A 17,581-nucleotide genomic window follows, 5' to 3' on the forward strand; every position below is an offset into this window, starting at 1 on the left:
ATAGTAGTGGTGCAAAAGCAACACAATGCAGTGTAACATGGGGCTTAGACAGTTCATGTTAGCACAAAGAATTTAGAAGGAGGGAGCTACCATAAGAAATTTACCTGATTTTGCACATACACACAGATAGTAAGTAAACAGCGTCACAATGTTGCAACACGCAATAGAGATGAAACGATGCAACAGTTATGCACAACTGTGGGGGTGATACTTGAGATCTTTACAAGGGCAACAGGTAATGAAGGTTGATTAGGGGCAGCAGAAGAGGTAACAGGTCTAGATGTAGTAGTAGTAATGCAAAATAGGTAAACAGGGGGATTGGCCCAAAATAGTAATTAGATAGTCAGAGTGGGCGCAGACCCGTGCTGGATACGGGTTGGGTACAATGATGGCGACACTTAGTAGCCGGGAGGCAACAGTTCTGCAATGAGGGAACCGCCCAATGGGGAGAGAACGGGAGTACCTCAAGTCAAGTGGGATAGATAAACTTAAGTTCGTGGAAGGGCACGTTGCTTACCAGTCAGTAAGTTTGTGGTTGGACTTCAACTAGATGCAGGGCCGATGGTCTGGATACAGACGGGCAGAGTTCCTGGCCCTGGCCTCTGTCGGCTCTGACAGGCACAGGCAGGCCGGGTGCCTTGAACCAGTGCCTTTACCCAGAGTGCCAGCTTGTGCCTTCCGGCTATGCTGGGCTGGACAAATGCGAGTGCTCCTCCAATGAGCAGCAATCCGGTTGCTAGGCATCCAAAGAACATATGGTGGCGGAGGCCATTTTGCGGCTCTTCACGTTGTTTCAAACGTGGAAAAGGTGAAATAAGTGCCTAAAATGAATATCCAACGTCGGGTAGCTAGAGGTGCAGAGGTCCTCTAGCAGTGGGGAGCAGCAGTCTGCTTACCCAGGCATCTGTAAGGCTGGATGAAAGTAGAGTTTTGCTTCATTAAGCACAGCGGTGATCCATCAGCTGGCGAGGATCAGCTGGTGAAGACGGTGCGGGAAGGGCTCCTGCCCATCTGACAGACGTAGTGACTTTTACCTCCCTGGAGTTTATCTCACGATCACCATAAAGGCATCTTCTGAGACACCCAAACAACTATCACTCCTAAAATCAGGGCTTGTATTAAATAGGAATACCAGGTTCTGAGGTGACTTATCAGATGTATGCATACATTTACTCTAATGTTAGAACAGGTGAAATGTACAAATGTGCAGGCCAGTGATATTTCTCATTCATCTGGATGTTATGGCGTCATCTAGCATTTGTCTCACCTGGTAAAATGAATTCCATGCAACATTAGGCCATTGTAATGCCAAGATCAAAGCGCAGTGTTACTTTATGCCAAAATATAAATAAGGCTGCAGTGCACAGCACACGTCACAGCCACAATGTAGTTAGGAATGTCTCATTCCTGCAAGTATCTGCTGTTCAATCAAGTATGAAAAGTATATTAGACATGGATAGAACCCCCATCAGTTGGGCGGAGCAAACCCTCTCAACTTGGGGTAGGTACAGCCAGAGCCGGTCCTGCCCAAAGTGTAATGTGAGAATGTTGAGCGAGACTCTTGTCCTTAGTTCTCCAGAGTGCCTGAATATGTACTGGGCTATTGGTATCACTGTCCCGCATGACCAAGAACATGATCAGCAGTGATTGAGAAATCTTTCTACGCACGGGTGAGCCCCTAGAGAGCTGTCCTACTGAGTGCGTGTTATGATTACCAAATAGCAGGGGCTTAAGACATTTGAGGAAGCCAAGGAAATGTTCATGCTTGAGCGTTTATCGGCTCTTTGCCCATCGATCTACAGATGGTGGCGTACCAGCTCCATGAACCCACATTGGAAGAGGCCAATAAAACGCTTAATGCCTTACCAGCGAGCCATGCTCCAGTGAGAACCCCCCCCCCCATGGGTTCTACGAAACCAGGGGAGGCGAACTCCCTACCATGGGTGAAAGTAGGAATACCTACAGTTAGGATAAATTCAGTGAACCAGGGTACCTACCCAATCTGTTTTCGGAAGAGGAGGAACCACAACATGGTCATTCTAATTCATGAGAAAGTGACATGAAATGTCAGATACCGGTGACCAGCAGATCAGCCCTCGCGTTGGTAGATGTGCAAACATGGTATACTCCCCCTCCATCCCCAGGCTGAGGTGTGGGGTATCTACCATTGTGATGCTAGGCAAATTAGAGGGGGTGTTAATTGGCACAGACTTTCCTCAATTTCATCTGTGCCTGAAGTCCATTAAACCCCTGTCACACAGGGGACAAAGGATTTCAAAAGGCAAGTAGATCAGACCTCTGGACTAAAACAAGGAACTTGGAGTGTGGCTTGTTGGAAAGGGTGGAGGAATGCGACAAGGTCATGGCTATGACCCTGTGAGGGAGGTTTGGGTGCCTCTCAACCTGGGGTAGACGGCCAATCAAAGTACAGCCATAGCCAGTCCTGCACTAGGGGTGTTGTGAGGGAGTTGAGGGATCCTAGTCCCCCAGCACCTCAGATTGCCCAAATATATGCCAGTTGACAACCGCAAACAATGCTGAACCATGAATCATTTAACAGTCTAATGGGGACGGACATGTGGGCAAAGCTCAGCTGGGGTGTCACAGACAAGTTATTAACATCCCTTGCAATGTTGGTGAGAAAGGAAGGGGCTTGTGTTGGTGAATAAACAAATAGCTTCCAGAGGCCATAAAATGTAAACTTGCCACTAGTCATTGGCTAATGATGCTTGACTCTTGGTGAGTAAGAAATCGCGTGCTGTGTTTATGTGGAGAATTGTGACTTTTTATGCCTAGTTAGGTGGCCTGACTCTATCCTACACGAGGTGGTGCGATGGAAAAGAGGGACCCAGGTCTCCGACTCCTGTGCATTACAGTGCATGCAAGGCTTTTGGTACCACTGTCCCAAGCGCAGTACCTTCCTCCCTTTGTTCTGGCCAGCTCTCTTGTATTTTCCCTGCAGGATTATTGGTCCCAGAAGCAACCCAGGAGCAGAGAGGAAGACATGGGGGGGGGGGGAAGCTGCTGATGTTGAACTGCTGCAGAATACCTGCTACCAAATAGCCCAGCCACAAAATACTGTAGCTCCAGACCAGCAGGACACAGTGGAGCACCGACAAAGGAAAGATTCTCCAACGGCGGGAAACCAGCAGGAGAAAAACAAGCGATTTACTGATGTCGTTAAGGAACAAACCCTGCAGCCTATCGAGAGGGCAGAGCTTTCAATACCATTTAGAAACTATGAGACAGAATTTCAGCTTCATGCAGAAAGTATAGCAGCAGTTTGGCCCAACAGTGCACGTGACTGGGGGGACCTATGGGTGCCAGTAAACCAAACAGCTGGGTTGGATGGTCTGTAAAAGCAGAGAAAGGCCAGAGCTGAATGAAAGGTGTTTGGGGAGGTCAGGCGAGGAGTTCATGGACTAAGAGACCAGGTGGTGGATAGTTGGTGATTCAGAGGAGTGTTAAGGAGACTGACTGTTGGGAGAGACGCAGTTAAGGACTTGTGTGTGTTGGAGAGTGGGACCAATTGGATGTGGTGTGTAGTGTGCTTTTTAGAGTATCTGGTAAGGTGAGAGGCAGACAGGGTGAAGGTGTGAGTGGAAAATTGAGTAAGTGTCAGAGAGCGGAAGTAGGGTGGTGAGATAAGGTAGATATCAGTTGGGAGATTGGAAACTAGGGGGACGAAGTGTTCAGGTGGAGAGGGGAGCAGTGAAAGGAGTGTGTGTGAGAATACCAAGACACAGAAGGAGAGAGGCAAGAAATAGGAGCGGGGGGAGAGAATGGGTGCAAGGAAGGGTGCAGTGTAGAGTTAGACAGAGATAGAGATCAAGACTGGCAAGATAAATGTGGAGGAGTGGGGAGATGGGAGTTTTAGGTAGGAGTGGGAGCAGAGAGGAAAGGCAGGAGCAAGAGAAAGTTGTTAATGTATGGAATCAGCTCCCAGAATATTGAGAAGCTTGAGAATCCTTAGGAAGTCGTGGAGGGAGTTAGTAGTAAGAAAAGGCTTTGGAACTTAGATCCTCCATTAGTAATCCATCATTGGGAATGCTGTGGGGCTTAGTGACACCTGGGCTAGGGTGGATGGATCCTTATCCAGGTCAAAGCTGTAAGGACTACTTTAGTCTGACCAACCATACCATCCTGAATCACTTTATTTTAATTACATCTTAAAACACATTACTGGAGGTCTGTGGATTCTTGAGTCCATCCGTGACACTAGTAGCTTGCAACCTGAAACTGTTACTCCAAGATTCCACAGGCTTACAAGCTTCCTTTTCTGTGCCCTTTCCACCCTCCCTTACATTTCCCTGGACTGGCCCACTTGATGCATATTTTTAACCCCACCCCCTCCAATGACTTCTGGTTGGTCTGCTGTCCTGGGGAAATCTGGCCCCATCTTCCCCATCTAGGATGTGTTCCTTAGAGCAAAGGTTTGATATAGTACATAAACTCTGCATTCTTTCCCTGTGCAGGTCCGCAACTGAACAACAATATCGGTAGAAGATTCCAGTTTGTGGGTCCTGTACTTGCTGCCCCAAAGGCAAATCCAGCCCCTTTTTAGTGGGGTTGGTCTTTGTGCCCCTGGTCATCTAGAGGAACTGCACCGGTTTCGAGACCAGGCGAGCTGATGCAGGCTTGCAGTGCGCAGAGTTGTCTGCAGCTGCTTCAGAGCGTCAAACCCCAGTTCCTCCTTTTGGTGCTTCTGATTCTTTGCTTTGTGCTGGGCTGACTGTACGCTACTCGCATGGGCTCATTACTGGGTGGGAGGATCTGCTAGCTCTCTTCTTGCTGGTTTCTCTCTTCCCCAGTGTTCCAAGGGATTCCTTAGGGGCTCAGATGATCCTTCGTCTCTCTGCTGTTTGTCTCCTGGGTGGACTGTTTCTCTAAAATAAGAGAAAACCTGTCCAGTATTTGAATTACAAGGGATGGAGCGAGGCAATTTGGTACTGCACATAAAGGAACTGGCAGGGGGGTCATAGGAGAGCCTTCTAGCCCTCCCAACTGCCACTGTCCACCTCTAAGACAGGACTGGCTCTGGACTTCTCCGTGGTAAGCCCCAACACCAGGCAGAGAGGGGTTCCCAACCCTCTTGACCGGGTCAGGGTAATATCCTTGTCGCAGTACTCTCTGACCTAAATGTGCACTTGTTAGAAGACATGAGCTCGGCTTATACAGTCATTAGCTGCATATTTTATGTATGTGTGAAATAGTGATCTTGCGCTTTGTAATCAAACAGCATGCTAGTTTATCAATGAGCATTGAAAAGCTCCCTCATGTAACTAAAATCCCTTTTCACCAGACATACCACTGCAGAATTAGTGCAAGATGTTGATGTTGACACAATGAGGCGCTTAATATCTTGCCACTTAAATATTAAAATGAAGCATCTCTCATAATTTGCAAAAAAGGGCAAGTGAAAACAGAAAGGGTCAAATCTTACCATCTGAAAAACATCTGATCCTTCATCAAAATCTACCATGGCAAAGAAAATCTTATTTGTAAATGCACTGGAGTACCGCCAAGAGTTGGCTAGAATCTGGAATTCTTCATCAGCTTGCCTTTAGAAATGAAAGAAATTACCAGTCAACAACAGAAATGTGGGAAATTGTATTCTAGAATGTTGGCAACAAAGACTTAACAGCGATGCATAAACATTTGGGTGTACATTATTCTAAACCCAGTTTTTCTAATATTACCCAAGGGAACATTGCGTAAAGAAAACAATCATAGTTTTTCCGGTGTATACAGGAGATTTTAATAGCCATGCATGACGTTATCAAGCAGTCTCATTTTTCATAAGCCCTTCTGTTTAGAGTTGCAAGAATATGCATTTAATTGAAATAGCTTAGAAAATGTCAGGGATGAACTTGTAGGTCTAAATATAAATTCTCATCTCTTAATCATCAGTGTAGGGGGTGGTGGGCATCACGTGAAGAGTCAGGATAACTTAAGATAACAGTGTCAACCAAAGAGTGCGATATATCGCTATAGAAATAGGACTTTGAGAAATCAGTGCACTGCTGGTTGGTGGCAGATGCAACAAATTTACATTGAATAATCCTCCTTTGGGAAATAGAGGGTGTTTTTGGCCTGAGATAACCACCATCTAGTGAAAAGCTACTCGGGGGTGAAACATGGAGGACTCACCAGATCCCTTTCTGTCATTCTGGTGACTCTTGTGTAGCACTGACAAAAGAAGATATAGATCACAGTTCTTGTGTTTACCCCTCTGCTATTCAGTCCCATCTGACCCTCCATTCCCGAGGGAGGTAGACAATCTTATGGCCCCTGGCTTTTCCCATGGGCCACACCCCCCCGCACCCTGCCCAAGGCATTAGACATACTCCCCTCCAGTGGATCGCTGCACTGCCTGCGACTCTCGTATGACACTAAAGAGCACCTAGTTGCTGGTAGCACAAATACTCTTTCCAATGTGAACCTGCACCAGAGATCAAGGTTACTCTGGTTACCTAACCATCATCAAACCACTGCAGATATACTAGGGAGATCAAAGCCAACACTGGTGCAAGGAAGAGAACACGATGTCAGGCTAGCTTCAAAATACTGGACCGGCCTTTTGTGTCCTCATGCAGCACCATACAGCTCCCAATTAGTGATCATTACCAAAAGGGAGGAAACAATCAGCCACAGGAAGGGGGTTAGCATAAAGCGAAACCAACTGACATGAAGACTCCAGGAAAATGGGGGAAGCCTGCTGTCAGAGAAAGGAAAAAAGCACCGACTGAGTGTTATATGTCAAACATTGGAGAAGTCTATGTCGGCCCAAGTAGGAGACCTGTGGATGAAGTGTAATTATCACAGCCCGATAAAAGGTCCTAGGCAGAAGAGGAGAAATAAATACTTAATAGAAATGTTTGAGCATCTTCATTTATTCAGGAGGGCAAACCATAGCTAGTGAGTGAGAATATACAAGCCAGATATGTACCCTAAAGCAAGCAGGTAGAAGTACTTGCCAGTAGTAGGAGTCAAGAAACAAACTAATTGCTCTATCCCCTATACTGCAGACTGACCTTCAAGTCTTGCTGCATCATCTACGAGGCAGTCGCCCTCATGTCACCCAGCTACTCACAGAGAAACTCAGCATCTCTGGAGTAGAACGCACCACCAGAAGCCAAGACACGTGCAAACTGGAAACCTACACTGCAAAATGAACAGAAAACAAGGCTTCTCCGACTGCACCCCAGGACTATGAAACCTCCTCCCAGTCAGCATCAGACTCACCCCCATGCTCCTACAATTCAGAAAAGAACTCGGGTCCCACCTCTTTAAGGAGTCTCCCCTCCTCAACACCTAGTTCATCACGCCTGCGCTTTTTGACTCGCTAGACACAGTCGGCCCTCTCCTCCCAGTCACCCTGTGCAGCTGTACCCCCCTCCTCTGTGCCCCTCAGTATCCCACCCCCCTGTATATTTGTTCCATTACCTCTGAAATGCCCTCCGTTATGCATCAGTACAGTTGTATACCTCTATAAAAGCACTTTGTGGTGTATCTGTATTGATGTATACCTCTGTAAAGCGCTCCATTGCTTCTCGAAGCTAGGTCCGTGCTCCATAAATACATTAAGAATAATAAAAAAGTGGAAAATAATTCACATGGATTCAGGTTTTCTCAGATTCTTTTCAGGGCTGCACAGAATGATTACTATTAGGAGACATTTGGCTTAGCAAAGAACCCTGGTACCTGGGAAAGGTACATCTACTTGCAGAAGTTGCTGTAGCATGGTTGCACTGTTGTGTCACTAGAATCATTGTTAACCCTAGACCAGCACTGTCCCAATGCAGCAGCAAAAACTCCAAAGGGTCTCTCCTCGAATTTATCCAAAGAAAGGACCACTAGTCAAATAGAGCGGAAATACTGCAATGTATCACGGGGAAGAGAGTAGCCCTACTCTTGTAATACCCCAAAAAAGGACACAAAATGTCAGCGTGGTGACTCAATATCGGAAATATCCAACAACGCCCACTATTATTGTTTACCAACTAGGTTCTGCAAATCTCTCAAACTATTCATACAACACATCTTCAAAAATTATTTTATTCTTATAAATACACCAATTCTTTAAAATGCATAAACAGACAATACAATGACTCACCATGGGTAATTTAAGTGCAAGAAATGCAGGCAAAAGTGCATCTCAATACAACATTACAAAAAGGATGTTTCAATATGCCACACAGTGCATGGTGCATTAGTGTGCAAAACAATGTTTAGTACAACAGTATTCAAATACACTGTATGCAGGAGACTTTCTGTGTATCTCACTGTCCAACTATATATTCAGTCTAACCTCATCTTACAATCACTTGATGGAAACATAAATGGTTAATATCAGTATTAATCTCAGACATTCTCGTCTAACATACACAAATCTTACATGCCAGACCACACTAACCCTCTAGAGGACACAAATCCCCTATGGGATGGAAAAGTGTCACTGTGGACGTAAAAATGTTTGGCCGTCAACATTACATGTTTCGCCCCATAGTGGTCAGAATATTCACCCATAATGTTTCTTCCAAAACATTATAAAGGGCCTTCATCAGGACGTAAACGGATTCAAAACTGAAGTCAATTCATGCACATATTAAAATGCAACTCAATGGTCCACGTCGATCCCTGTTGATGACAAAGATTTGTAAAACCACGGATCTAATTCTATATGAAGAGTCACCCTTTTAACCAAATATTAACTGACCTTGATTGGTGTTCCAATTAGAGTACGGGTCTTTTTAAATCTTTTCTATACAACTAGTATTACTCCCAGGTTCAATCGATGCCACCTTCAAAAGGTTTAGGCACCTGTGCGTTTACTCCTTGCAAGATCTGTGTGAAATAAAATTGCACATCACTAATTAATAACACGAACAATCAACCAGAGCAAAGTAAAATACCCAATGTTTCATAGACCTGGAATACAGACCAGCAAATAAGTAGGATCACTGACCTAAGGCAATAAAGCGCATAGGTTCTCCAAATAGGCTGCGAAATGCTGGCCCATGCCTGCACAGCAAACATTCTCACATCTTAATGACATCCAAATCGGGCACACCAAAAGCAAAAGTGACCCATCTGTGACCAAACCTATGCACAGCATCAAATCACTGTAAAGTTAAAACGTACCAGGGATTTTGTAAAGCTCACCGTTCTAAAAAGAACACACTTATGATCATACAAAAGTGCTCCATTCATGACCAAACCTACACACAGCGTTGAATCAATGGGGCGTTAACGCACCAGGGCTTTATAAAGCTCACCGCTCCAAGAAGAGCAGACGGATGTCACTGCCACTTGTAAATATTGACTATCGGGAGATAACATAACCTGAGTAACTCACCAGAATCTTATGCGGCACACTCGTGTCAAGGTGCACCGTGATTTCTGCTAGCCACTAACCAACCATGCCTAGGTTGCAGAATGTTTCATTTAAAAACACTTGCATAATTACCCAGCATCCGCCCACGTTCTATATCTTGTCTAAGGTGCATAAAAGTGTTTGATCGCCTACAGGCAGGCCCATTGTGTCAGGCATAGGTTCTATTTTAGATCCTTTGTCTATGTATGTCGACTTCTTCCAAAAGCTGTTAGCATTGGGAATAAAGGCATACATTAGGGACACAAGAGACATTATAAATATTCTAAATAACACCCTAGATGTGGAGACGCTCTATACGAGTATCCCCCAATTGGCCAGTCTCCAAGTAATTAAGGAGTATTTGGACACTAGAAACAATGTAAATAAGGTCCCCACGGAATTCATTCTAGAATGCACACATCGCTCTCACTGAAACTTTATGTTTGAAAGTAGTCTGTGCAAACAATCAAGTGACTAGCATGGGGCGACATTCGTCCCAGACATAGCCAATCTACACGTCGACAACTTTGAAAATGTACATGGGGAGGATAGCTCAGGATTGTCTTTAGAGGATAGCTCAGCAGCAACGTGCTCGCCTTGGAAGTAAGACGACACGGAGCAACACAGGTTCGATCCCCGAGTCCGCGCTTAGAAACCTCTGGGTATTAAGCGCGTTATAAATAACCAATCATCATATCATACATATATACAGCGAGGAAAATCCACAAAAACCAGCTATAATATGCTGGTATTGGTACATCGACAACGTGGTGATGGTTTAAAAAAAAAAGGTAGCAGGCAAAGAACATGGCATGATAACCTTTTCTGAGATGAGAATTTGCAGCACACGCTTTTTGCTCACTGCACCTTTCACAGATGGGAAAAACCCATTTGCATAACAGTCTTTGTCCCGTCCACATGGGAAGTCCAGCACCGAAATGCTATGGCAATTCCTCTCTGAACAAGAGTACCAACAGCAACTCCATACACATGTTTCATGCTTGTTGGGCCTCATCAGTGAGGTGAAGCTGTGCCTCTCTGAGCACAGTGAGCAGGGTACACGTCTGGTTGCCCCCAGGTAACTCAAGGTGACCAACCCCATTGTGGTGATGGTATGGAGAGGCACACATACACTTTTGGATGAATTCTTGGTGTGGCTGAATAGCCGTGACGAGCACCTATTATTTACTATGAATGTAGGTGAGACCACCATCCCGTTGTTGGATTTACTATTAGTGAAGACAATGGGAGGCGAGATTCACACATCTCTGTTGTGTATAGAGACAGGTAAGAACACCTTACCGCACCATGCAAGTTTTCACCCGAAAGCTTTCAAAGCAAATTTACCATATGGGCAGTTTGTCTGAATAAAAAGAAATTGCACGACCAAGGAGGACTTTAATAAACATGCTAAATCCCTAAATCGATGACGAATCAGAGGGTACCCAGATCAAATCATAAAAACCAACCGTAAAGCAAAACATCTGAATAAAAAGAACTCCCTGATGAAAAGGGAGAAAACTAGGACTAATCAGATGACATGTCACCACGTACAGTCCTACGAGCAATCTACTGCAGAAAGAAATCTTAAAAACAGTGGCATATTTTGGCAAATGGAAATTTCCAACCACAAAAACCCAGAGTTGCCTTTAAAACGCCCCACTAATACAAGACAGAATTTAGTGCACACTTTTGAGTGCCCCAAACCAACAGATCATTTCATCACCAGTGGAAATTGTTTGGTATGTGCCCTTACAAAGGACATGAAATCCATTGACCTATGTGGTATTAAATGGGAACTACAAGACCACATTAATTGCAGAACTAAGTGGGTCGTGTATAGGATAAAATGCCCATGTTCCCTAATATATATAAGTAAGACATGCTGCGAGATGAGAAAGGATCTGCAAACATCGGTCATGCATAAAAACAATGTCGCCGGTAAACCACTTGTAGATCACTTTGTTGCAATGAACCATAAACCTACTAATGTTGCTCATAATCCAGGTTGTGAAAGCACAGCCTGGAGGAGGTGACAGAGAAAACTCCAACCAGGGTGAAACAAAAGTGGATCCGCTGTCTGGACTCGGTTGAAAAGGGTTTGAACACCCATATTGAGTGGTCAACCGTTATGTTTTGAATTTGATCATGATGATCATGCCTAAAGCTCTGTATCAGTACCTTTGATTCATCAGGTACTCCTTTCTAACAGAGAGTGAGCACCATGAACTCAAAATGTTACACGAAGGTGGTGGAGGTTTGCTCTCCCGACCTCCATGCATATGGCACCACCGTGTGAGAATACACACAGGTGGGGGCTTAAATCGAATTAGCCCCTTGTAATCCTTTTCATCTTCTAAGTAGCTACTTTACTGATTTAATTGCATGTAGCAGCCTGGTAAAGTTTACCACAAGAACAATTATGCTGTGTCTTTGTGGTGGATATATTAGCTTATGGCCCGTCATTAATATGTGCACCGCTCTGTGAGGATACACAGTGCATGTCGAGAGCTATTAAGCTGACTGTATTAGCTGGAAGGTATTACCGTATCGTATGTACCCAGAGGAGTTGCAGCAGTGTGTCAAAAAAAACAATAACGCCGTCTGTGGTATACAGAGTTTTTTTATGCGTTTCCTGTAATATGTCTGCAGACAAAAACGGCGGGGAGTTTGTACACTTGGGCATTACAGATTGTTTAATCAATATCTTAAGGATCGAATTATTTCATAATGACATGCAAGAAGGGCACAATGTTCTTTAGATCCATAGACCAAAATGGGTTGCCTGTGATCATTTCGGTGCGGCACCGCGTAAATACATACCATCCCAACATCCCATCCCAACATGGCCGCGATCAGGCGGATGCTAAGGTACTGATATACCGCGTCACGCACAAGTCTTTTAAATGTATTTATTTATAGGGTGCCAAAGCCCGCAGGCATCAGGGTGCAAAGATATCTTTGTAGTCCACGTAAAAGTTAGGGGGAATGGTGTTTTCTGGGCATTGAGAGGGGCGCATGATAGAGAGGTTAGCCATCATATTGGCAAGAGAGACAGGAGCAAAGCTAAAAATCTGCTCTGATTTATGGATCAGAAGTAGATGTTTATCAGTGAAATGTTTAGCTCTGATTTTATTATTTGTTCACCTTGGTTTCGAAGGCAACCGGTCTATCAGCACAGAATTGGCCCGTGGGAGCTATAGCGATGGAAAAAGTGCAGGGTTTCTCGAAGAACTGTTGTTTGCTTCTTCTATTTGTTGGTTATAGAATTTTGTTTTAGCTTCATTAATAGCTATCCTGTAATCTTTATCTAAGATTTTCAACTGGGCTTTATTATCTACTGAAGGGCATTTAAGCCATTTAGTCACTGCCTGACATTTCGGATTTTTCATTTGGCACAGATCCTGTGTAAACCATTTCTGGTGAGAAGGATCATCTCTAACCATCTTACTCCTAACTGGAATCACACGATTCAGCATGGAGAGCATAAAGTTATTAAAGGTGTCAGTAAGGATAGGAGGGTCCAGATCAGATGTGGCCGACATGATGCTATCCGGTCCAGCTGCGTAATCTTCTTTAAGTTCTGGTGTATAACGGTTTTCTGAGGGTTTAGTGGTTTAGGAGAATGGCCAGGAATAAGAAATTTAAAAAGGAGACAGGATAGTGGTCGTACCAGATACAAGAGAGGGTGTCCAAAGCATTGACCAAGATTATTTGCTACAACCCAGTCAAGGGTGTGACCCCCCGATAGGAGTGGGCGCACTATTACAAATGTGGAAATAGAGTTTAACGCCTTCTCTAGAAAGGTTGCTTGCTGGTCGGCGACGTCATTACACCAACAATTGAAGTCCCCAATTAGCAAGGTGGAACAGTTGGGTCCTTGTAATTTAATGAGAAGGTGGAAAAGAACTTCATCAAACTTCAGTGTTTCAGCTGGAGGACGATACCAATACCCTGAAGTAGTGGAACACATACGCAACAATATATCAGGGTTTTGGGAGAGCAACGAAGCGCCTGGATTCACCCCATACAGGTGTTGGGACGCGTTTAAGGCATACATCAGAGGTCAATGCATTTCGCGCTGGGCATACAAACAGAAGAAGTGGAAGGAAAATGAGGCCCGCCTTACAGCAGAGCTCAAGTCACTGGAGACACAACAACGCTTCCAGGGATGAAAAGCTCTTACGTCAAATCCAAAAAACTAGAGCAGATATTAGACAAATTACCTCAGACGGGGCACACAAATCCTACACGTACTGGTCACAAACTTACTACGTGGAGAGTGACGGACCACTTCACCTAATGGCACTCGCATTGAAAAAACAGCAAGCCGTGCCAATGATCACAGCGGTCAGAGACAAAGCACACAACCGAGTAGTGGGAGATGAACGGATAAATGCGAGCGTCGCAGAATTCCATCAGGAATTATACACAGCTTCAGACACGATCACACCCCAAGCCATCGAAATATTCCTGGATTCGATGCCCATCCCTAAAATATCCCTCGAGCAGGCTAACATGCTCGACTCCCACATCACATTAGCCGAAATCATGCAAGCAATACTCTCCCTCTCCCACGGGAAGGCGGCCGGACCTGACGGGATTCCTATAGATCTTAATAAATGCATAGCAGAAGACATTGCACCAGAACTAGAAGCCCTGTTCAAAGAAGCACTCACCCAGAAGCAACTATCCAAATCTATGTTGGCAGCCAACATTATAGACTTTCATAAAAACGGCAAAGACCTCGAAGTTTGCGGCTCGTACAGACTGATCTCATTAATAAACTCAGACGCTAAGATACTGGCAAAATGCCTCGCCCAAAGAATCGAAAACACTGTACCACAACTGATACACAAAGACCAAACAGGCTTCATTAGGGGCAGACACTCTAGCGATAACATCCGCAGACTCCCACACATAATAGCAGGCAATGGGGATCGCCAAGATGCCATCCTGGCAGTGGACACGGAAAAAGCCTTTGACAAGGTCCAATGGGAATCCATGTTTCACAGGCTGCCCAGATATGGCTTCCGCCGGACCCTCGTCCACCTAATCAAACTCCTATACACCGGCCCCACCGCCTCAATGGTCACCAATGGTATTGCATCAGTGGAATTCCCCCTCCAATCGGGGGCACACTGGGGCTGTCCACCCTCGCCTTTGCTTTATGCCTCATCAATCGAACCCCTAGCTATTAGGATGTGCACGGACCCGAAGTGGACCGGTATACACCAGGGATCAGAAGACCATTGTGTATCACTGTATGCAGATGATATACTAATATATGCCAGTAACACAGTAGTAACCATCTCATACATTAAATTGCTTCTACAGGATATTGGCCCAATGGTGGGGTTCAAAGTAAACTGGAGTAAATCAGAGGTTATGACCCCATGACAATATGTACCGTGGGACCCTGGCGAGGTCGCACCATTCGCCCTCCAGCCCCATTCCATTAAATATCTGGGGATTCACATCAGTGTTACGATGGGTGAACGTCGGGACCTGAACTTCCCTCCAATTATTCACAACATAAAAGGAGGACTTGGCGCGCTGGGACATCCTGGCGTTGTTCCTGACAGGAAGGATCAATGCCCTAAAAATGAATTTGTTCCCCAGGTTAATATATAAAACTTGCTCCCTAGCAGCCCAACCACAGACGTATTCAATGAAGTAGACAAAGCCATCACAAAGTTCATATGGCGTGGGAAAAAAATCTTGTGCTCGCCCACCCATTCTGCAAGCAAGCAAAGCAAATGATGGGCTAGCAGCCCCCTCACTAAAGACTTACTATCAAGCAGCACAATTGTTCTGGATAAAAAGAAGGCCAAAACCGAACGATGACACTAGCTGGCGCAGCATGGAACGGGCCCTGATGTCCCTGCTCACAACCATAGAGATAATGGCCACACCGCCATCCCAACTCTCACAGACACTGAAAACACACCCAATTGTGGGGCCAACCATTCAACAATGGCACAGACTCAGGGCAGCGCAAGGGGCCCAAAATAAATTTGCACCACCATGGACCAGCATAAGGTCGGTACTGGCAACCGCAATCTATTCATAGAAACCAGACAACAAAGTGGGCAAACACAAGGGTGATGGACATCACAAATGAGGGGTTGTTCATAAGCTTCCACAATGCTCCGTGCATACTAGGCCTAGGGAAAGGAGACTGGCTCTGATACCACACTGTCCAAGCCACACTACGTAGATACATAACAGCTGAATCCCACCTCCACTCCCGATACAGTGCGAGAGAGCAATGGAACAAAACATCGAACGTTTCCCACGGCTCCACACATTCTATGCCATGTTCATCCCAGACAATAAGAACAAAATGCACGCCCTAGCCGCACAGTGGGCTGAAAACCTGGGAGTCCCAATCAGCAGCCCCGATATGATCATATTTCCAATCCATCCCAGAGGTTTCTGCTAATCTCAAAAATAGTGAGATACAATTCAAAATTCTCCATAGGCTTTACTATACCCCCGCCAAGCTTCAATCCTCGGCGGCATGCTGGAGAGGCTGCAAGAACACAGGGACAATGGGCCACATGCTCTGGTCAGACACTTTCTTCCTATTGGCTCGGAATATATAGACAAATTGTTTCCATCGAGGGGACAGACGTAGCCTACACTCCAGCACTATCATCCTGGGGGTGATCAGCGCAGAAGGGCATGCAGAAACACTCACAGGCAAGCTAATCAGTCATATACGGTTCACGGCACGTAAACTTTTAGTCACTCGCTGGAAATCACTGTCACTGCCTAAATACAAAGAGTGGGCCACCATGCTCACCAAAAGTTGCAGATCAGAACGAGCCGCCTTCAAGCGCCAAACTAAGCACAATCCGGGGAGGGGAGACCGATACACAGAGCTATTAGAGTCATTCGGTCAACAAAAACAATAACTCCACCTGACAGACCAACACTGCACTTAATGACCCAAGGTCCTTGCAACCGTACCACCAATGTACCAGAAAGGCAAACACACCATGGACACGTCTAGAGGGAGGGGGGGAGGATCATAGGGGGAAGAGGAGAGGGGGGGCATTCTTCTTGTTCTCCTACAAGCTCTTGGTGTCACAATAAACATGCCCTTGTTTGATTTTAAAGGGAAATAATTGATGAAGGGCACTGCTACCCATGTTGTGATATGCACGCTGATATATATGTTCTGTGCAACATTCAAGTTGTAACAACCGTGTTAAACTAATAGAGAGTTTGAAAGAAAAAAAAAGAAATCCAAACAATTGAATGGTTGGTGGATACCTGGAAATCAACAAGCATGGGGCTGGCTACAAAGTATAGACTCCTTGGTTGTGGTGCTGATGACAAACACGGGAATGATCCATAAACAATTCTCTGGCAGGACTGGATAGATACGCAAGGAAAAAGCAATAGTTATAAACTGTCACTAAATCTAAAATATGAAAGGAGAGCCATTAATAAACTCCTGACCAACTCATGCGTTTGAATCCACTATTGACCAGGGAAGTACTAAGTAGTCGCAACCAGATTGAAAAGACAAACTAATTGTAGATTCTGCTAAAAGGTTGGACTGATTAAATCAACAAAAACTGTAGTGGTATAGGGGGCTAATAAAGATGAGAACTCGTTATTTTGGTGCCTGTTCGGAATATCAAAACCTTGTCGTCTGAAGAGTGGTGGAACAGGTTCTAATTGGAGAAAACCCTCGAATGATATTTGCAGTTATGAAATCCTTAACTTTGCAATAGAGAGATTAATGCAGTTTTAATGTTTTGTCGTCGTATTCCAGTCTGGTGTATTTTGCAAGTGATTAAGATTGGAAATAGCTAAGATTTTGGAAATGATGCAATGTAATGTATATTTTAGACAATAAGGTTTGTAATAAACCGAACACATTAAAAGGAAAAAGGAAAAGGCATCAGACTAGAGGTGGAGGGGGAAAGAGGACACCATAGAGAAATTGGGGTGATGGGGATGGGGGTCTTGGTTTCAAGTTAAGAGGTTGTATGTTTTGACATAACCACAAGAATAGCACGGGCAACCCGAGGGATGTTCGCTGTTATAAAAGAAGAAGCAAATCAGGAATTAAAGTGAGTCACATGAAATAAAGCGTTAGGGTGGAGCGGGCTAGGAAGGGAAAAATACCAGAGGGGAGTTGAAGGTGGGGACGGGGGGGTGAAACCTATGGCAAGAAGGGGGCAATTG

The 17,581-nt window shown here is 45.0% G+C and overlaps 1 protein-coding gene across 1 annotated transcript in view; it reads right to left on the reverse strand.

Annotated features, from left to right (window-relative positions):
• Nucleotides 1-17,581, reverse strand: part of MAGT1 (magnesium transporter 1) — a 629,140-nt gene that overhangs the window by 539,006 nt on the left and 72,553 nt on the right. Inside the window, exon 3 of the mRNA XM_069612586.1 lies at nt 5,444-5,561. Within this exon, the coding sequence (XP_069468687.1) occupies nt 5,444-5,561 (118 nt within the window). The remainder of the gene's footprint in view (nt 1-5,443; nt 5,562-17,581) is intronic.

The sequence above is a fragment of the Ambystoma mexicanum genome, chromosome 5p, assembly GCF_040938575.1.
Source record: "Ambystoma mexicanum isolate Mex_15411 chromosome 5p, UKY_AmexF1_1, whole genome shotgun sequence".
Classification (NCBI taxonomy): domain Eukaryota; kingdom Metazoa; phylum Chordata; class Amphibia; order Caudata; family Ambystomatidae; genus Ambystoma; species Ambystoma mexicanum.